Consider the following 22,466-nt stretch of genomic DNA (forward strand, 5'->3'; position numbering starts at 1 on the left):
ATAATATACAAGGTGCATTATTTGCCAAGTGTACCACTTTTTTGCACTACCTATCCGATTTTGTTAATACTCTATATTTTGGTCCGTTGAGTGGTGATTTAAGGATGCTGGATGGCCAAAAAAAAGTTACATACCTTCATAGATAGCTAGATATCTAGACATCCAGCATCCTTGAAACACTCAACGGACCAAAATATATAGTATTAACAAAATCGGAGAGGTAGTGCAGAAAAGTGGTACACTTGGCAAATAATGCACCACAAGTGTTTTGTTTTCTTATTATTTTACATTAAATTTCTATCGATGTATAAATGCCAGTGTTGGATGTATTTATGACATATGTATAAAAATATTGGATGTATTTTTGCCAGTGTTGGTTGTGTTTATGGCATGAGAATCGGTTTTACTGTCATTTATAAAGTAAAAATTCAGTTTGTCATAAATACATCCATTGTACTGGCGAAAACACATCCACTGTAAATTTGCTGGATTTGTAAATGGCAGTCCCCCAGATAGTCTTATGAAGGTAAATCCATTTTTTATTCTATTCATCTTTTAATCTATTGACCTATCCATCTATCTATCTATCAGTTTAAAGTAAGAGTTAATATCAAAGTCCAATTATGATTTTGTAAAATAATGATAACACATTTTTAGACAGTTAGTGTAAACTTTTGAGCTTCATTGAACATATAGTTATCATACTTATGATTATGTGGTGAATTTATTTAGGTATCTTATGAATAAAACAGGGGGACAACATACATAAAAGCGAAGCACTAAAATTTTATAGTAGGGCAAACAAACAACAGTTTTAGATTGTCAAAACTTTAAAAGCAGAATATAAATTTTTATAAGTGTAATATCTGATACTAGCTGCTACACCCATCAGGCCTCTAGGCACACTTGAGAAGGGTGGAGTTTAATTAGAAATCCCATTCTTATTTTAGATTGAAAAAGAAAAAGTGAAAACAATTTTCTTTCTTTTTCGGAGGGGGGGGGGGTATTTTTTTCAAGGGGCGATATCTTTTGGGAGTGTCGTGGTACCCTCCTCCAAAATAGTTATAAATCTCCCCAAGACCTATGAGAAGCTACCCTGTAATGGAAAACCATTTCGGTTCAGCAGTAAGCGAGATCCTTTTGTACAAACAGACAGACAGACAGACATCCTGTTACTTTATTATAAGGATTTGTTGCAAAATTGCTTAGATACAGTATGCTGTTCAAGTATATATTTACATTTTGGACATCGGAGAGATCTTTATAACATTTCATTTGTTGTCCTAGGAATCATTATCGCATAAAATTAGTTGATATCATATAAAAAGTGTTGTCTAAATGCTATAAAAATAATATGTTTTAAATATATATATATATTTTTGGTAATAATATGTTTATTGTTGGTAAACGTACCTACTTGTTACAGGAATAAACACACACGCTCACACACAAACAGATACACATACATGCACACAGATACACACACGCTCACACACAAACAGATACACATACATGCACACAGATACACACACGCTCACACACAAACAGATACACATACATGCACACAGATACACACACGCACACACACACACACAGATACACATACATGCACACAGATACACACACGCACACACACACACACAGATACACATACATGCACACAGATACACACACACACTCATGAAAGCACACTCACACACACATACATACACACAGTCACACATACTAACACACATACACACAGTCACACATACTAACACACATACACACACATACATACATAGTAACACACATATACACGAACACACAAAAACATACACATAAACACACACATACACACACATTCACACATACTAACAAACACATACACAAACACACAAAAACATACACATAAACACACACACACATACACATTCACACATACTAACAAACACATACACAAACACACAAAAACATACACATAAACACACACATACACACACATTCACACATACTAACAAACACATACGCAAACACACAAAACATACACATACACACACACACACATACATACACACAGTCACACATACACAAACACATACACACACACTTGCACTTGCACTTGCCCTTGACCCCCCAGGGAAAATCTGAACGTTTTTGCACCGATTTTTATTATATCCAAGATTGGGGAAAATTTTTTTGAAGTATATGTGCAGTTAATTGTATTTTTTCCCTTCTATAGCTAAAACTAAATTTTTTGACTTAGTTCTCTATTTTTTCTAACGGTTAAGCTGACTTTTAACATAATCCTTGCTTTAAACAAATGTAAAGTTACTTAGAAATCAATAAAATAAGCATTATTTTTTATTTAATACCAAATACAATAACAAAGCTAGAAACAGGTTTTTTTATTAGTATCCAAGTAACTTTAGTTGGCCCATCTCTCGCCCACCTTTAATTACAAAGAAGCTGTATCAACTTTTTTGCTTTTTATTTAAGATAGCTAGCCGGTTCTTTCTGTAAGTAGTAGATGTAAAATTTTTTATAGAATTCAGATATGCAATCGGTTTTTTTGTAGACCTCTTATTTTTTAAGTAATTTAAGTTTTTAAAAAAAATAATTAAGTCGGTTTTAAGGTACTAAAACGCAACAAAATAAAAGAAGAAAATAGCCAGTATGAACAAAAATAGTAAGATCTTTAATTTGACACCTTACTTTTAAAATTCTGTTGAGTAATTGTTGAAAAAATCTATTTTTTAACCTCGGTTTAATCAAAACATTAAACCTAAATATTTTCTCATACAGACATAAAAAATATGGGTTCATATATATCATTAGAATGAGAAAAATAATATGAATTCATTCGAAGCGAAATTGAAAAAGTTTAAAAAAATTGTAATAAAAAATAGAAAAAATTAAAAGTTTATTTTAAGAATTGTAACTACTAAACTAGCCAATCACAAATCGCAAAAATTGACAAATCGGGAAGCTTAACCTATAAAATTAACCTATAGAACTGCCAGAAAAAAAGGAGAACGTTCATACAATATATACAATAGATACTACAATAAATATAGTGATATTAAAGAACATGTAAAGAATGAAAAATTATGAACAAATATGCATCAGTCTGTTTATAAACTTCAAAACAATGCAGTTAAAAATACATTATTGTTTCTTGTGTTTAAAAAATATTTGCTACATTGCATTGTCTTTTGTTTAGGTTTGGTTCAGGTTTGATTCAAGCTAACCCTTTAAAGCCGAAAATTATTTTTTCTATTATAGTTTTATAAAACTTTTTCAATTTTGCTTAGAATAGATTCGTAATATTTTTCTGATTCTAAAGGTATATATGAACCCATGTTTTTTATGTCTGTTTGAGAAAATATTTAGGTCTAAAGTTTTTATTAAACCGAGGTTAAAAAAATAGATTTTTTCAATAATTACTCAACAGAATTTTAAAAGTAAGGTGTCAAATTAAAGATCTTACTATTTTTGTTCATACTGGCCATTTTCTTCTTTTATTTTGTTGCGTTTTAGTACCTTAAAACCGACTTAATTATTTTTTTAAAAAACTTAAATTACTTTAAAAATAAGAGGTCTACAAAAAAACCGATTGCATATCTGAATTCTATGAAAAATTTTACATCTACTACTTACTGAAAGAACCGGCTAGCTATCTTAAATAAAAAGCAAAAAAGTTGATACAGCTTCTTTGTAAATAAGAAAGGTGCAATATTTCTTTACTAGCGGTTTCGCCACTAGCCTCAAGAGCCCCAAGAGGTTTGATCAAACCAAGTTTTCGTATTTTAGATTAAAAAAAACATTTAAAAAAAAGCTTTGGGGGTGGGTGGGGGGGAAGGAATTTTTTTTTTTGGGGGGGAGGGGTAGTGGACTTTACTACTTTAATTTCAGTTTTTAAAAAAATATTTTTTTTTTGGGGGGGGATATTTTTCCTTTTTTGGGGTTGGGGGTGTCCCACCCCCCAAGAAAATAGTTTTAAACCTTCCTTGGACCTATGAGAAGCTACCCTGTAAAGGAGAATCTGATCAGTTCAGCGGTTAGCGAGATCCTTTGCTACAAACAAACAGACAGACAGACACTGTTCTACTTTGTATTATAGACTAGCGGCTTCATCCCTAGCCTCTAGGGGCTTTGCCTTAAGAAGTTTTATTAAACTAATTTTACCTGTTTTAGATTAAAAAAAAAAATTATACTTTTTTTTATTGGGGGGGGGGTATTTCTCATTTTTTTTGGGGGGGGGTAGGGGTGTCCCATCCTCCAAGAAAATAGTTATAAACCTTCCCTGGACCTATGAGAAGCTACCCTGTAAAGGAGAACCTGATCAGTTCAGCGGTTAGCGAGATCCTTTGCTACAAACAAACAGACAGACAACAGACAGACAGACACTGTTCTACTTTGTATTATAGACTAGCGGCTTCATCCCTAGCCTCTAGGGGCTTTGCCCCAAGAAGTCTTATTAAACTAATTTTACGTGTTTTAGATTTAAAAAAAAATTTAAAAAAATATTTTTTTTTTGGGGGGGGGGGAGGGTATTTCTCATTTTTTTTGGGGGGGGGGTTAGGGGTGTCCCACCCTCCAAGAAAATAGTTATAAACCTTCCCGGGACCTATAAGAAGCTATCCTGTAAAGGAGAACCTGATCAGTTCAGCGGTTAGCGAGATCCTTCGCTACAAACAAACAGACAAACAGACACTATTCTACTTTGTATTATAGACTAGCGGCTTCGCCCTTAGCCTCTAGGGGCTTGCCCCAAGAGGTGATCAAAAAAAATTAAGGTTAAATCCTGCAAAAAAAAAAAAAATGGTAGGGATTTTTTTGTTTTTTTGGGGGGGTTGGGGGTGTCCCACTCCCACCCTCCAAGAAAATAGCCTAAAACCAACACAGGACCTGTAGGTATATACCCTAAAGAGTAGAATCCAATCGGTCTAGTGGTTACCGAGATCTTAAGCTTCAGACGGACGGACGGACGGACAGATATCATTCTACTTTGTATTATAGATAAACAGTCTGATAAAAGTGTAAACTAATTCTATTATGTGGGCTATTTATTGTCCAACACAATAAAAATGGATATTATTATTTCAAATAACCTCTGAGATTCAACCCTTTGTAGTGAGGTATTTTTTTGTCAATAATACAAATTTAAAATAGAACTTTATTACCTAATTACTACGTTATTATAAAACTAATTGGCAATTTTATATCATAAAATAAATCCTTAACAGTAAGTAAATTGTTTCAACTATATATGACAAGTTAAATATCCCTACAAACATTATAAGAAACAAAAACGTTCAGATTTTCCCCGTTTTTTCCTTTTTTCCTCCCAAAATACCATAAAATCAAGGCATTATTCCTGCATATTTTTGTTAATAGGACGTTTTTTGGTTGATCAGTGTAGTGAAATGTGCTTAAGATGTGATAATCAGATGGGAAATTTTTACGTTTACACTCCCTTTAAAAAGGGATCTTGGACAAAGTAGCTTCAGACAAATTAGCTTCGGACAAAGTAGCTTCGGACAAAGTAGCTTCAGGACAAAGTAGCTTCAGGACAAAGTAGCTTCAGGACATTTACTTAAGAAAAGTAGCTACTTAAGAAAAATAGTCTCCAATATGGCCGTAGCGCTCGGCCCCCTGGCCTGCCTAGCCGCGGGCGCTCGGCTCCCTAGCCTATAACCTAACCTAACCTATGTTAGCTTCAGAACATATATTTAAGAAAAATATCATCAACTGATAATACATAGGTGGTTTAGAATTTCGAGGATTTTGCAAAAAGTGGTTGATAGATTTTTACAATTTTTAATATTTTTACAAGTTTTAATAATGTTTTTACAATTTTTTGGTTAGGTTAGGTTAGGTTATAGGCTAGGGGGCCGAGCGCTGCGGCCATGAACTTTATTAACAGTGGAGGCTACTTTGTCCGGAAGCTACTTTGTCCTGAAGCTACTTTGTCCTGAAGCTACTTTGTCCTGAAGCTACTTTGTCCGAAGCTACTTTGTCTGAAGCTACTTTGTCCAAGATCCTTTAAAGGTTTTTGATGTCAAAATGAAAAAAAATCAATTTTGTATTATTTAAGGACTAAAAGAACTTTTCTTTGATGCACTATCAATTGTTTATGTATGTTCAATAATTTAGAATGTTTTTTTAGGCATAACAAAATATTTCATGAGTTTTACAATATTTCAGATAATTATGTCTCATAAATGAAAAGGTTATAAGGTACATATAAATTTTTTTTAACAATTTTTATAACAAAATAATATAAACAACCAGAGTTTTGTATCATAATAAACAAATAACTTTCTCATATATAAGGTTTTATCACATATTTTATTTTTTTTCTTCAAATCTTTATTTGTGAAAAATTGTCATCAATTTTGTTTAAATTTAAGCTTTTCTAAATTAAGGTTTTATTTCATTTGAATTACCTACAGTTTGAATTTTATTATTTTTTTAAAATTTCAATTAAAATATTTTGATTAATTTTGTTTTTTCTTCCAACTGTTCTACCTGCATAATTTGAAATAGATAAAACAATAATGGTCAAACGGAGAAATTTTAATTGTAGAAAAGCTTCGATAATAACAAGGATATAATATTCAAAAATGTAAAGCTCATTAAATTAGACTGTCAGACCACCGAACTCTTTAACACTAGGAATAATAAATTGACACATAGAGAAACAAGGAAGACAACATCCATAAAAGTGAAGCTCTAAAACACTAATACTAATGAACATTAGCACTTGTAGAGTGTCAGAACTCAAAAATCAGAATATAAATGAACAAAAGTAGCAAATTTGGTCAAAAACTGCTTATATACAGGATAATTTTTAAGGACATACTAACACTTTTAGGACTTGATGCTTCTCCTATACCATTGTACTTTGTTTTCCCAGGAATCATTATTCCAAAAATCAGAAAAATCGGATGATTTTATTACATAAAAATTTGTCGTTAAAAAAGGTTAAAAATCAACATGTTTAAAATGGAAGTACGGACATACTGGTAATGATCATAGAGTTGCTCCGCTTTCTAAATCATGCCTAACTACTACAGGGATCATCATGCAAAGTTTGAAATCAATATGATAATTCTAACATTTCTAAATCAACGAAAAAAGCTATACGTCACGGATGTACGGACGGACCGACCATAATTATAGAAAAGCTTTGCTTTTAAAAATATATTTATTTTATCTAAAGGCAATGCTCCAAACTCTTTTAAAAATATATGTATACTAATTTAACTTAACCTAACTTAACTTTAGTCCAATTAGGTCTTAGGATTAGATATTATATTATAATGCTTGATAATAGAAATGCTTAGTATTATAACATTATGCCTGACGTACAGCAAAACAATTATAACAACATCCATAAAAGCGAAACAACATGGAGATGCTTCGCTTATAACATTATACCTTTATGTAATAGGAAACGGGATTCCAAATTTAAGATGAATAGGATGATTTTAAGGTTAAAAATCAACATGTTTTTAATGAACATGAGTTCTTTCTGGTAAGGATTATAGAGTTGCTTTGCTTCCTGAATTGTACCTATCTGTTATAGGTATAGGACAATTCAAACGTGTCTAAATTAATTTAAAAAACGCTTACCGTTACAGACAGACTTACCTTAATTATAGAAAATATTCCCCTTTAATTGCTTGAATAGAGAATGTTTTTAGTAGCAAAGCTAGTCTATAATTCACTATAACTGACCATCTGTAATGCTGTGGTGGAATTGAGATTTACCAAACCACTATTAAAGTTAGACCTCTCATATTTCTTAACCCTTACAGATCGGCCGCCCCAATTCCCATCTTAATAGATTAATTTAACCCCCCCCCCCCTCTATCTCGGCTCCTGTTACAGTTAGAGACATAATTTTTTTTTCTGGTGGTTCATGTGTATTTTTAGAGAAAATTACTTTTCCTAGTCATAGCGGTCAGACCGCTCCTTAGCCGCTTTTTAGCGGCCAGACGCTTAAAATTTAAAACAGCTGTAGAGCGGCCAATTTTAAAGCTAGGATAACCAAATTTTAGGACGAAGTTTTATTTGTCATAACAATTAATTTTTTTATCTGTTTCTTATTGCTCAAGGATTTACCCCCCAAAAAATTATAGGTCTCTAGCTGTAATATAAGCCAAAATATTTATGATATATGTCGATAGTTAAAGCCGGACAAAAATCGGTCATGAAATCGGCCAGGAAGCGGTCAAACGGCCATAACACCACTTTTCTCAGATGTTCATTGATATCTAAGTATTCAACAAAAAAATTTCAGGTCTCTACCTTATACACAAAAGTCATAATGTAGAAATTAAGATTTATTTAGAATTTAGTCGGACACCACGACCGACATAGACCAGATATCATTATAAAATCAACTCTTGCCGACGTATAATTACTAAACTTAAAAAGTCATGAAGTCACAGCTCTCTATCTTACCTACAAAAAAATGACAGTAAAAAAAAACTAGAGGGGGGGGGGGGCTCATAGGGCTTCCCCCCACCCGATCTGTAAAGGTTAATAGTTGGTCGTAAATCTGTATTAAAGTTAATGATAGATGAGAATTGCTTAGATTAATGTGCTTTATTGTTATGGGAATCAGCATTGTGAAAAGATACAATAAAAACTCCAATAGGAAACTATTGTGGATATTCAACTACCATAGGGGAAAAGTGTGGATATTCAACTACTCTTGTGAAATATGCGTGGATACTCAGCTACTATTGGGGAATTCGTGGATACTCAGCTGGTATTGAGCCGGTTGTTTCTCTACATATATTGTTTGCCTGTCTGTAGTCTGGCTGTTTGTCAAGCTTTGCATATCTTTTATGGATGTTGCCATTCTTGTATGTATTGATAAAAATCAATAAGGCAAAATCAAGGCTTTTTACAACAAGTTTACAAATTTTGGCAGACTAATCTTTCGTTTTAGCAAAAATATGGAGATATTCAAAAAATTTTACTCTTACTTATGTGTCATGCCCATATGTAAAGTAACTTTTAAAAAATCTGAAGGGGGGGGGGCGAGGGGGTATTGTTGAACGTCGCTAGTAGGTTTATCCCCAGTATGGTTTGTCTTCTAGCTTTGCCCCCTAGTGCTCATAGTAAGTTTGTCGGTGTACCCTTTTCCAATGAACACTTTTTAATAAAATAAAAAATGAACAACATGCAAATGTAGCGAAGCATAAATAAAATAATCATTGATGGGGGTATGGACAAGGAGATTTAAAAGTATTTGTAAAACTCAAGAATGGATTGCTTTAGATATTTTTAGTAGCGAAGCTGCTCTATAATTACAATTTTTTAGTTTTGATATCTATATTTTGTACAATTAATCACAGACTGCCGACAAAAGAAAATTGTATACTGGATGCTCAATAAAGCGGTAGATTTAATTTAAAGTACTATTGTCCACAACGATTATTAAAAAGGGACCAAAAACGCCAAAGATATGGAGAAAAATGTGAAAATTCAAAACTAGCCCTGCAAAACCTTAAAAAGGATGTTTTATAGTATGCTCCTTAATTACAGCCGTGTATCTTGAATAGGAGTCGTGAAAATCACGCTTCCTCCTATTCGTCTCAGACAAACGGACCTTTGGAATTATAGAGTGGCTTCGCTTCTAATAACTGTAAACAGATTTATTTTCAAGGCTTGATTGTTGTTTAGTTTAGATAAAGTGAAGACTAATATATATAAGTACAAAAATGTGTTTTTAGGGTTCATCATAACAAGTAATTGCCCTTTAGATAACTTTAAATTTATAAAAATAGAGTAACACCGTATTTACTACTAGCGACTTCGCCCCTTTGCCTTAAGAGGTTTGACAATAAAGGTATATTTCTATTGGTTTGACTAATTTGGCGACTAATTTTTCGTGTTTTAGATTTAAAAGAAAATTTTAAAAAAATTGGGGGGGGGATTTTTTTTTTGGGGGGGGGGCGGGGTTAAGGGTGTCCCACCCCCCAAGAATATAGTTATAAACCTTCTCGGGACCTATGAGAAGCTACCCTGTAAAGGAGAACCCGATCGGTTCAGCGGTTAGCGAGATCCTTCGCTACAAACAAACAGACAGACAAACAAACAAACATCGTTCTACTTTGTATTATAGATATTTTTTTAACAAATAAGCGAAAGGATTCATCAAGTAATATTGGTTCATGTGTTTAAAACTTTCACTTTTGTACTAACTGTATAATCTCACATATATCTTACAAAAAGCAAGGATGACAAACGAACATTAAGCTTGTATATAGAGTGTTAGAACTGAATAAGCAAAATATAAATAAATAAAAAATTTGCAATTTGTAAATTTGTTGCAAAACTGCTTAATAGGGTACATACATTTTTAGGACTTTATTATGGAGATGCTTCAAATATAACATTTGTACATTGTTTAAAGCGAAGCTTTTCTATAATTAAGGTAGGTCCGTTTTTACGTTCATCCTTCCATACGTCCGTAACGGTTAAATCTTTTAACATGTTAGAATTATCCTACCGCTTTAAACTTTACATGACGATTCCTATGAGAGTTAGGCACAATTTAGAACGCGTAGCGACTCTATAATCGTTACCAGAAAGTCCGTACGTCCATTTAAAACATGCGGATTTTTAAAGATTTTTACAACATATTTTTGTATGATTACCCTATTCATCTGATTTTTAGACTAATGATTCTCAGGACAACAAGGTAAAGTATTACAAGCGAGGCAACTCTATATTAAAATTGAAACAAAATGAAAGTATAACCTACTGTATTATTACGCAATTTTGCAACAAATTTATGCACAATTTAGTTTTGACTTAGATTTTACTTAGATTAGACATGCCTAAAGTAACGATAAAAGCTAACTGTTACTGACGGAAGACTTTTGGGCCGAACCTGATTATAGAAAAGCATTGCTTTTAATAATGATATTTCGATATTTTTTCCCCTACTAATGGGAATGCAGTGGGAATGCCCTGTCCCAAAAAAAAGGCGCAACACATTATCATACATAGTTTGGATTTCAAGACAATGAGTTGATTTTCCTAATACCCTGGGTGTTTGGACAGAAAAGGAGAGATTTGGCTCCCCTTAGTTATCCTGGGTTGTTGGCAGCAGCCTCGCCAGTATTAGGTAGTTTTCCTTGGTACACAATATAATATAGTTTTTCCATTGCTACTAAAAGTCAAACACTGATTTTATTCAGGTTGATTCTGATTATATAATAACATGGCTTTGGACCAGCAACCTCATTCTGAAGTGATGACTCCAAGTCTAAAAATACTGGAATTTGCTCTGGTAATCATTCAAAAGAAATCCTTATATAAAAGTAAAAGGATTAGTGTCTGTCTGTGAGTAATGCTTATCCAATATTTGTCGCCTTTACAGTGAAGCTTTTCTAGGTATTGAGAAGGTATAGAACTTTTGGGGGGATAGTTTAATTTTTTTGATTAACTTTTTAAAATAATTTCAGATGTTACTTGGACTGCTTATGTCAGTAGCAGATCTTGTTGTTGACTTTTTAAAGGTATAAATTAGTTATGAAAATTATCCTTATAATAAAGTAACAGGATCTCTGTGTGTGTTGCTGTTTATGTACCGAATGATCTCGCTAACCGCTAAACCAATATGATTATTATTTATATGATTAGCGCCACCAAGCGAAATTGAAATATTTTGTTAAACGCCTGATCTTAACTTAGAGAAACTTTTTTTGTTTTAGGTAGAGTTTAACATGTTTTTAAGTTTTAAATCTAAAAACTTTAGCAGCATTTTATGACAGAATTATCTAAAATCAAAAAGTTGCTTGATTTAAAAAAAGTAATTTTGATTTTCAGACAGACAGATTGACAGACTAATAGAGTAGATTTCCTATAGTACATTATTTGATTAGGGATGGCAATGGTGGACGAGTGAAAATCCAAGTCTTTGGTTCTTTGGAATTGCAGCTGTGGCAGGTAAATTTTATATTAAAAAAACCAAGAATGACAACATCTTTTGAAGGCTCTAAAATCTAAATCTAAAAGTATTCTATTGGTTTTTATCAGTTTAGGAAACAAAAGCAAAACCATATTATTATAATCTATAAATGGTGTCTTCGCCACTAGCCTCTAGGGGCTTGTTCCCTACAGGTTCTAGGGAAGGTCTTTAAAAAGAATATGTGTGCAAAGAAATATTTTGTGCGGTAATTTTCCTTTTTGGGGGTGGGGTGTCCCAACAACTTTGCTTTTAAGTGTGTCTTGTGTAGTTTCCGAGATATGAAGGATAACCTTGTATGCCCCCCCCCCCCCGGAATAGTACTAGGCCCCCTAGAATGGATAATCAGGGGTTGGTAGACGCATGTCTTTTGACCGACTAAATTGATTTCTTTTGGCAGTGGCTTATTGCGACTGCGTAGCTAATTAATGAGACTTTCTCAGTTCCGCGGCTATATGCTACCAAGCTCAGATTTTAAAATTAAAAATTGGGCTTCTCTTGTTTTACAAGAAGTTGTATTTTCAATTTGATTCATTTCTGTTTTTCCAGGATAATTCTAGAAAATTCTTTTTTTGTGTGATCACTATATTAATTGACAGGATAATTTGTAAATTTATTCCCTTATGTGCAACTAGCGGCTATGCCCCTAGAGGCCTCTAGTCGCATTTAAATGTTTTATTTTTTATTTTAAATATCTTATTTGAGAAATAATTTGTCTATGTTATCAGCTGTTAAATTCATGTCTCTACGCAGCGCGGAAATATTTCAATTTTTTTCGATTTTATTGTGATTTCTCTTGGGAGGGTGGTGGTACCCTCCCCAAAAATAGTTATAAACCTTCCCGGGACCTATGAGAAGCTACCCTGTTAAAGAGAACCCCATCGGTTCAGCGGTTAGCGAGATCCTTCGATACAGACAAACAGACAGACAAACAAACAGACATACATCGTTCTACTTTGTATTATAGATATTACAAAAATAATTTGGTTGTATTTTAAGGGAAAAAGTATGGATTTTGTAATTGTTACATTAATTCCCAGGACGGAATTAATACCATAAAAAAACCTAGTTTTTACCACTTTTATGGTAAAATTTTACCAGCCTATACGATTTAAAAGGTGGTAAAATTTTACCGTAATCGTGGTAAAAACACTTTTGGTGGTACTCTGTGACGCTTTTTACCAGCGATTTTTACCACAATTATCGGTAAAATTTTACCAGATTTCCGGTAAAATATTACCATTTTAGGACGCAAATTTATACCAGATTTTGACCAATTTTTACCACTTTTTTGGTAAAATTTACCGCAAATTTCTGGTAGATTTTACCGAAAAAGTGGTAAAACTGTTCAACACCTGGTAATATTTTTGCCCTAAATTGGTAAAATTTTACCAGAAATAGGGTAAATATGGTAAAAATTTACCAAAAATTGTGGTAAAAACGGGTGGTAAAAATCACGAGAAAGTGGTAAAAAACGACCTTAATTATAGAAAAACATCGCTTGTAGGTATAAATCGCAAAAATAAAAAAAAATTGTTTTCATTTTTATCTTTATTGATTGAAACAACACTTAAACATATTTTTCTTGATTCTACTGCTCTGGCCGCGAAAACTGTTGCGCAACCTCCTGGATTTGCTGGGCACCGGCCCCATTCGACCTCGTATTGCACTGATATTCAACCTGGAATAAAATTGCTCATTAGTTAATTAGATAATTACAGGGATATAAAGGGATAAGACAATGGCTGATAAATTGATGTTCATCTCTAATGATGATACACATCGTTACCCCTTCTGTAGATTACAATAAGTGATTGAAATGTTAGGACACTCAACTTAATGAACCAACCAATAAAAAATCAATAAAAGTACCCAAGGTTGTTAGGCCAAAGAATAAGAAAATGTTATTTGAAAACTTTGGGGGCTAGTGTAATTTACAGCCCAATGTCCCATCCCTCCCTACTAAATATCTAATCTATAATACAAAGTAGAACGATGTCTGTCCGTCCGTCCGTCCGTCCGTCCGTCCGTCCGTCCGTCCGTCCGTCCGTCCCAAAGATAAAGCCTATACTCGCTGTTTACGCAAATGTGTCAGAACTTCCCCCCCCCCCTTACTCTCACACCTAAATTTTTTTCTTTTGAAAGCAAAAATAAAAGTGTGTAGGTTCGACTCCCCCTCTCCCCCCTCATTCATTTCCTACAGGCATCTTGACACGTGGCAAAAAAATCAGCAAACTTATCTAACTAAACATCTTTGAAAACGCAGAACGAGAAAAAATAAAGGGAAAGCTTACCTGGAAAACATAAGCAGTAACAACATCCCTGGCTAACAAGAACATGCTGTGTCCATACTACTCGGCATCATAACAGGGAACCCGATCTTGTCTGCCTCCACCTTCAAGGTGTCCAGGCTCTGGTCCTCTCCGTGGTAACCGTGGATTACAGGTACGTTAGCGGCTTCCATGATCATCTAAAAAACAGGTTAAATATTAGAAATATTGTAACGACAGACTTCTTTTAAATACACAGTTGCTTTTCCTAGAGCCCAATGTCCCATCCCTCCCTACTAAATATCTAATCTATAATACAAAGTAGAACGATGTCTGTCCGTCCGTCCGTCCCAAAGATAAAGCCTATACTCGCTGTTTACGCAAATGTGTCAGGTTCGACTCCCCCTCTCCCCCCTCATTCATTTCCTACAGGCATCTTGACACGTGGCAAAAAAATCAACAAACTTATCTAACTAAACATCTTTGAAAACGCAGAACGAGAAAAAATAAAGGGAAAGCTTACCTGGAAAACATAATCAGTAACAACATCCGTGGCTAACAAGAACAGGATAGTACTCGGCTTTACTGATTATATGCTTCACGTGGCGTATGGAGCCTTCTTTAAGAAGTTGAGCACAGATTTTAGCAAGGCAGCCCGCTGGGGTAGGCAGTGAAAACCAGGCTTGGGTACATCCTAAATAGAGATAGGTTGTTAGAAGATTTTAGCAAGGCAGTAAGAATGTTTGGAACTTTATACAAATGTCTAACTACGTTTTAAATCAACCATCTCTCTCCATAGGCATTAATCAAGTATAATTTCCCAGGGATATAAAGGGATAAGACAATGGCCGATAAATTGATATACATCCCCAATGATGATACACAAAATTGCCCCTTCTGAAGATTACAATTAGTGGTAGAAACGTTTTAGCAATCAACATAATGAAGCAACCAATTAAAATTAAATAAAAGTCTCAAAGGTTGTTAAGCAAACGAATAAGGAAACGTTATTATAACACTTTGGGGACTAGTGAAATAAAAAGCCCATGCGTTCCTGATAATTTCCCCTGGAACAAAACTGACCTGAACTTCTACGTGTCTGGGGTCAACAACAAACTTCTCCAGGAGCATCACTTCGTCACCGAAGGACTTCATCGGCTCGCGCTTGGCAGACTCCAGCTGGGCCTCGAACTCGCCAGCGGTCATGGCAATCCTCATACCCTTGCCACCCCCTCCGCGGACAACCTATGACAATATCAAATAACAGTTTTCCACAGGTAGAAAAATAAAAACAATATAAAATTTAGCAGCTACTCTACAATAAGGTATGCCGTCACTCCGTCTGACTGTACTATATATCATTACACAATGGTAGAAAAATATAACACTACATTTCTTTACATACATATATATAATTTATATAACTTACATATTCCTTTTTTTTTTAACATTGATTCCCAGAATTATACCTAAGGTATAATGTTATAATCGAGCCTTGAAGTTGAAATATATTATGTCATTGTCCATATTAAACATCCTGTTTTATATTTATATTATTTACTATTTTATTGCGGTACATGTGGACATACTTGTCCTTGTTCCCACCTTGATCATAACAGGGAACCCGATCTTGTCTGCCTCCGCCTTCAAGGTGTCCAGGCTCTGGTCCTCTCAGTGGTAACCGTGGATTACAGGTACGTTAGCGGCTTCCATGATCATCTAAAAAACAGGTTAAATATTAGAAAAATTGTAACGACAGACTTCTTTTAAATACACAGTTGCTTTTCCTAGAGCCTACTTGTGTTTCGTCTTAAAAGAGGATGGTTGGAGGGTTTTTACCAATGAAAATTTTCGAGGTCATTTTTCCAAGAAGCGGTGTCATACCCCCCCCCCCGCCAAAAAAACAGCATAAACATTCCCTGAAAATTATGGAAGACCAGAAGATTGAGATCGTAGAGGACAAATGAACAGACATCCTGTTACTCCGGTATAGTATAGAGTGTTATTTCTTTCTACTTGAAATCAACCAAAATAAGTTCCTGAGTAGCTACTCTATCATTTACCTTAGATGTAGACTTGATACCCATATCTCTAATGGCAGTGGACGGTGGACCAACAAATATAACTCCTTTCTCCTGATAAAAAAAAAAATTTAAATTAAAAGGTAGGTATCATTCTTATTAATATAATATTACATTCTTGAAATTAACCAGAAAAAAACGTAAGCAGTACAGTGGCGTGCACAGGGTTTTTACGGGAAGGGATGTAATCTTAGAGGTTTTTAAAAAACGGGGGGGGGGGGAGGAATCTACATAATTTTAATTTTAAGGGGTGTGTTGTCAACCCCATTCCTCACACTAATGACCGTGGACAAGATAATGAACGAAATATACATATATAAATCCCCAAATATATTGAACAAAACAACACCTTAGATTAGTTCAGACACTGCTAGTTTGAATGAACCAATCAAGATTTAAAGTTGTGAGCTAACGTGCTTATAAAACTTTGGGTACCAGTATAACTTCCAGTCTAATATCCACTCCCTCCCTGCAGTCAAATGGAAAATATTACCTGTCCAGGGATATAAAATACACGTGGATATTATTAATGACATATCATGGAAATTAGGTTCCTAACATGGACTTCATATATTGGTCAGTTCGTTTACCCAGAAGGAGGTAAGGGGGTGTTGTAAGGGAGGAATAAGGGTGTATCTTTATTTTAGCCCGCTGTGAGTACCGCTTTATTAGAGTACATGAAAAACTGGTGTAACATCCAGGTAATAATATATCCATTTACCCAAGAATCTTAAGGGATAAGACAATGGTCGACAAATTGATGTACTGTACATGTACAACCCCATTGATGATACACAAAATTACCCCTTACATAGATTACCTTTTGTGGTTGATACGTTTGGACACTCAACTTAATGTACCAACCAATCAGAGATCACTTAATCCCCAAAGTTGTTAAGCCAACGAATAAGAATACGTTATTATAAAAGTTTGGGGACACGTGTAGTTAACAGCCCATTGTCCCCTCCCTCCCTGCATTTACCTGGCAAAGATTAGCAAACTCGACATTCTCGGAGAGAAATCCATAGCCAGGATGTACAGCATCGGAGCCGGTTTCCGCCGCAACCTAAGATAATACAGTGTATGGTCAATAGTAACTAAGCCCCTAGAGGCCTCTAGGGGCACTTGAGTTAGTGGTGAGTTGAAATAGATCCCAACATTTTTTTATTTTAGTTTCAATAGAAAAAGTAAAAAATCCATCTTAAGGCTTAAATATGATCAGAAAATAGAATAAAACCAACTCAGGACCTATGTGATGCCTACCTAAAATAGAGAACCCAATCGGATCAGTAGTTATTTAGAAAAAAAGTCTTACTGCTTTATATAATAGGATGATGCATATAAGAGTTATTCTAAATCTTAATAGGTAGATTCTTCCAAGTTTCAATTTAAATTATCAATCACACCATTAAGCAAAAAACAACACCCATTTTTTTGCAATGTGAAAGGTGTGGGGAGGGGGGGGGGGGGGCTGGGAAAGAGCCGACCCACTACCTTGAATTTTAATTTTTCAAAGTTTTTAAAAAATAAAATTTTTGGGGTAATTTTTCTTAGGCCTATAAAAAAATCCATGTATAAATTAAAACCTTTCCGAGACATACAATAAGCTTCAATGTAGAGGAGAGACGTGTACGTACGCTAGATATTTCGCTACAAACGAAGACAAACAAACATCCTGTTACTTTTATTTAAGGATTATTTTAATCAATCAATTCTTGTAATGTCCATCTAAAACTAATACCTAACAGTATAATGTCAGAGATATAAAGGGATAAGACAAAACAATGGTCGATAAATTGATGTAAATCCTCAATGATGATTAACAAAATTACCCCTTGGATTAATATTAGTGGTTGAAACGTTCGAACACTCAACCTATTGAGCTAACCAATCAAAATTCACTAAAGTCCTGATGTCGAAAGTTGTAAACCAACGAAAATGTAAACGTAATTATAAAACTTTTGGCACTAGTTTAATAAACAGTATCTCCTCTCTCTGGTATAATATACCTTTAAAATAGTATCTCCCCTGAGATAGCTCTGTTGTGAGGCAGCTGGACCAATTCTAACAGTAGGTTCGTCCGCCATGGCTACATGCATAGAGTTTCTGTCGCTGTCACTGTAAACTGCCACAGTTTTAATACCTATAATAAATTTTGACTAAAACACAATAAAATGTAGGTAACAAAGGAAGGGTTGGGGCGGAGGTGCCACTTTATATAGGAAACAAATAAAAATCGTCGGAAAAAGCCGTTTTTTAAGCAAACAAAAGCGCGTTTTGCTCTATCTGTGAGATATTATGAATAAGATAATGTTAAGATTTGATATTAAGATGAGAAAAATTTACGTTCACAGTCCCTTTAAAGACACAATACCTGTAATAATAATACCCTGGCCTTTCTCATTATAAGCCTAGGCAGAGCCATGCTGGTGAGTGATGCTAGCCCAAGCGTGGACCGTGGTGAACTGTACTTCTACCGCCAATACCTAATTACAGGGTTACGAAAGTTTAAATTGATGTTTTTTTTTTTAATGTTAATATTAAATGTAATATAGTTTTGTAATGACATATAAAATATATATTCGATAGAATATAAAAAAATATAGTGCATTCAATATTAAAAAAAAATATTTAAATATATATATAGTTGTTAACCATATAGAATCTATTTCCGGCCGGGTTCTTAAAAGATATTGCCGCGTTTTTTCGACATTTTTTACGCTATGAATAACAAGCGCGACATTCGCGAAATCTAAAAGAGTATACAATGATTTATTTAATTATTTCGCTTTTGATGGTACGGCCTTCATAGAAAAAAAAAGATTATCTTCAATCCATTTTTGCTGCATATTAATTAATGCATCTTTTTAGAGCTGTGTTAGACATTAGAAAAATTGCTAAAAAAATAATTTAAAATTCAGTATTTTTATGTTATATACTCTGTTTGAAATTCTATCGTCAACGTTCAATCAATTAATGTCTAAAAAACGCCGAAAAAATGTGGCATTCATCTTTTAAAAACCCATCTCGGTGGTATTTCCGGTTGGCAAAGACAACATAAATATAGAAATCATGAAACATTGTTGTTCCACAATTTTGCCACATTTTTAAACATCTTGCTTAAAAAAAATCTTCCAAACAAATTGTAAATTCTACAAATTTAAATATTTAGAGAAAATTGAGTAGTAATTTACTTCTTGATTCAAAATATTTGATTAAATTGAATCAAAACTAATAATTATTTTTGGCACTCTATATTCAAATAATCATAAGCAATTATCAATAGTGCGCATGCGTGCACAGAGGTGCCATAAATTTCAAAACTTAAAAATATAAGTTTTGTAGCGAAATTACTCTATAATTCGAAATCTCTGTCTTTCTTTTAGAAACATTCAGGGGAATATACGAAAGCTTATATTTATATTAAAGATGAAAAATCGATAAATTCAAATGCACACGGCACATCTGCGTAAACACACAGACCTGGATTTTTTTTCTTTTAATTTTAATTCGTATGAAGCTAGCTCAAATAAGTAAATATTAAATTTGATATATTTTTGACGATGCGGGAGGATGTTTTAAAAGAAATGATGAAATAATTTTCAAGGTTTTAAAAAAAAGTTAGCTTCTTTTATGCGAAAAAATTCAATAAAAAGTAAAAATTTTTACCAAAAAGTTGGTCAAATTTTACCAAGTTTTTTTTTTTGGCAAAGTCCAAAAATTTGGACTTAGCCTAAAAATTTACCTTGTCAATTTTTACCAAAAAGTTGGTCAAATTTTACCAAGTTTTTTTTTTTGGCAAAGTCCAAAAATCTGGACTTAGCCTAAAAATTTACCTTGTCAATTTTTACCAAAAAGTTGGTCAAATTTTACAAAGTTTTTTTTTTTGGCAGAGTCCAAAAATTTGGACTTAGCCTAAAAATTTACCTTGTCAATTTTTACCAAAAAGTTGGTCAAATTTTACCAAGTTAATTTTTTTTGGCAAAGTCCAAAAATCTGGACTTAGCCTAAAAAAATACCTTGTCAAATTTTACCAACTTTTTGGTAAAAATTGACCAAATTGCGTTTTTTTGTCTAAGTCCGAAAATTCGGACTTAACCTGAAAAATAGAGTTGTAAAATTGACCACATTTTTGGTAAAACTTCCAAAAGTGGTAAAATTAAAAAAAAAAAAAAATTTAAATTTAGGCTTCATTGTATAGAAGTCATTATTTTAAAGTACTACAACTGATTATGAAGAGCTGTTTTGTATTTAAAACACAAAAAACGGGTTTTTTTGTTTCGTCAAATTTTACAAAAAAAATGGTAAAATTTGACTAATTTTTTGGCTAAAATTTTTGCTGGTAAAATTTACCACGAAACTGGTATATTTTACCAGGTTGACCAGCTTTACCACTTTTCTGGTAAAACGACCTTTTTTTTCTGGTATTTCGTAGAACCTGGGTTAACGATTAAATTGCTATAAATAATTAATAAATTAAATTTCAGCAAACTGGTTGCCAGGGATTGTTGCAGCAATCCACCTTTTGTTATTCCACAGGTTAAACAATTTTAGGAACATAAGTTACTTAATTATACTTAACAGAATTAAATGAATTATTGAGTACTAGCGGATGCGCCCCTAGCATCTAGGGGCTCTATATAGGGGCTAAATAAGGGCAGATAAATAGCTTAAAACCATATCCAGACTTATTTATAAAAATAAAATAGCCTAAAACCATCTCAGGGCCTATACAAAGCTCCGCCATAAAAGAGAACCATATCGGTTCAGGGGTTAGCGAGATCCTTTGCTACAAACAAAAAAGCTTATTACTTTTTATTATAGGATAGTCCCTTTGGTGGCAACGCCTCTTAAGGGGCGTTTCGACGTATTTTCACGGTAGCTTTTCCCCTCTTTCTAGCCCATGTTAGGGGGGGGGGTGGGGGAGGGCTCTAACCCTCTGGGGCCAATTGCCTAACTCTTTGTGGCAATCATCTGACTTAACTTAACCCAGCCTAAAATAACCTGTAAAAACTAATGTGAAAATACGAAAAAACGCTCCTTAAGAGGCGATGTCACGAAAGAGACTATACTCGAATTATTTATTAAAACAAATCAGTATAAATGAATATTTGCATCACAATATATTAAATGATCGAGCGTTTGCAGTAATGTAAAAATACACTAGGTTGGCCATTACAAAAGATGAAAATACCATTTATATTTTTTTCTTCATATTTTTAGATCCAGCTATTTCGATGGAGAAGAATACCCACGAAAGGTAATTTATTTATTCTAATTTGAAACACTATAAAGGATGATTATGTACAATATTAAAGGAAAAATTGTTTAAAAGAAAAGCTCAAATAAAAGGTTTACATAACGGAAAAAGAAAATTCAAAATAAGAGAGAAAGAAAGAAAGAAAAAAGGAGGAATTAGATACACACATTTTCAAATAGACAGATACTGAATACTAATTTAGCAGAAATACGTTTAATCACTACAAGGAATAAAGAGACGGAGAGTAATTATATTCTATTTCACTCTGTGATTTTTTTAAGCTTAATAAAAAAGTAATAATTAATTTAATCCTAGAATTTATTTAGGCACACTTTAAAACCATATGTTCAAATTTTTCTAAGGAAAAAAGTTATTTAAAATCAGTTGTAGAATTTTTTAATATTTAGACAGCAAAGTTTGTTCTGATGATCTTGGTTTGTGTATTTTTCTTCCCCTTATTGCCAACCATAGGTAAACTAAATTAATTTTCTTTATGATAACGAAGTGAAAGAAGTTGTCTTAACTTTTTTGCTTTTTATTGAAATAGCTAGTCTGTGTTTCTAGTATGTAGTAGATGTAAAATTGTCCATAGAATTTAGATATGCAATCCGATTTTTTTGTAGCCCTCTTATTTTTGTGCCTTTCATGTGTAGTAAGAACTTTTAACAACTCTTCCTAAATAAATAGCACAAGAAAACACCTATAATCAACAAATAATGATTTAAACAAGGATGACAACATCCTTAAAAAAAAGGGCAAACGGTCATTAACACTTGTAAAGTGTCAGAACTGAATATTAATGCATAAGTCTATAAAAAAAGGGTAAGTAAATTTGTTGCAAAACTGACTGAATACATGATTAAGGACATACTGACGTT

General features: G+C 33.4%; 2 protein-coding genes across 6 annotated transcripts in view; one reads left to right on the top strand and one right to left on the bottom strand.

Moving 5' to 3' along the window:
• The first annotated feature begins 668 nt into the window (after positions 1-668).
• Positions 669-22,466, top strand: part of LOC145318779 (uncharacterized) — a 54,318-nt gene continuing 32,520 nt past the window's right edge. For 2 of the 3 annotated variants that reach the window (XM_080160327.1, XM_080160325.1), the window contains exons 1-7: positions 6,187-6,222; positions 11,208-11,299; positions 11,475-11,528; positions 11,895-11,958; positions 20,816-20,867; positions 21,552-21,588; positions 21,996-22,059. In XM_080160327.1, the coding sequence (XP_080016453.1) occupies positions 11,231-11,299; positions 11,475-11,528; positions 11,895-11,958; positions 20,816-20,867; positions 21,552-21,588; positions 21,996-22,059 (340 nt within the window). In that variant the 5' untranslated portion in view covers positions 6,187-6,222; positions 11,208-11,230. Of the gene's footprint in view, positions 733-6,186; positions 6,223-11,207; positions 11,300-11,474; positions 11,529-11,894; positions 11,959-20,815; positions 20,868-21,551; positions 21,589-21,995; positions 22,060-22,466 lie in introns of those variants that run through there. The other variant, XM_080160326.1, reaches the window with a different exon arrangement.
• On the bottom strand, positions 13,511-18,838 carry LOC145318778 (methylcrotonoyl-CoA carboxylase subunit alpha, mitochondrial-like). 3 transcript variants are annotated; one of them, XM_080160323.1, is made up of 6 exons: positions 16,311-16,345; positions 15,853-15,966; positions 15,331-15,492; positions 14,771-14,941; positions 14,272-14,447; positions 13,511-13,658 (listed from the first exon to the last, which is right to left on the bottom strand). In XM_080160323.1, exons 2-4 carry the CDS (start codon positions 15,859-15,861, stop codon positions 14,846-14,848), a joined length of 267 nt encoding a protein of 88 aa, XP_080016449.1. In that variant the 5' UTR covers positions 15,862-15,966; positions 16,311-16,345; the 3' UTR covers positions 13,511-13,658; positions 14,272-14,447; positions 14,771-14,845. The 3 variants fall into 3 exon arrangements, with proteins under 3 accessions (XP_080016449.1, XP_080016450.1, XP_080016448.1); XM_080160322.1 differs by lacking the exons at positions 13,511-13,658; positions 14,272-14,447; positions 14,771-14,941 and adding exons at positions 17,311-17,394; positions 18,338-18,471; positions 18,703-18,838 and having other exon boundaries at positions 15,354-15,492; positions 16,311-16,382; XM_080160324.1 differs by lacking the exon at positions 14,272-14,447.

This window comes from Acartia tonsa, chromosome 5, assembly GCF_053477335.1.
Source record: "Acartia tonsa isolate MP-2025a chromosome 5, ASM5347733v1, whole genome shotgun sequence".
In the NCBI taxonomy this organism is placed as follows: Eukaryota; Metazoa; Arthropoda; class Copepoda; order Calanoida; family Acartiidae; genus Acartia; species Acartia tonsa.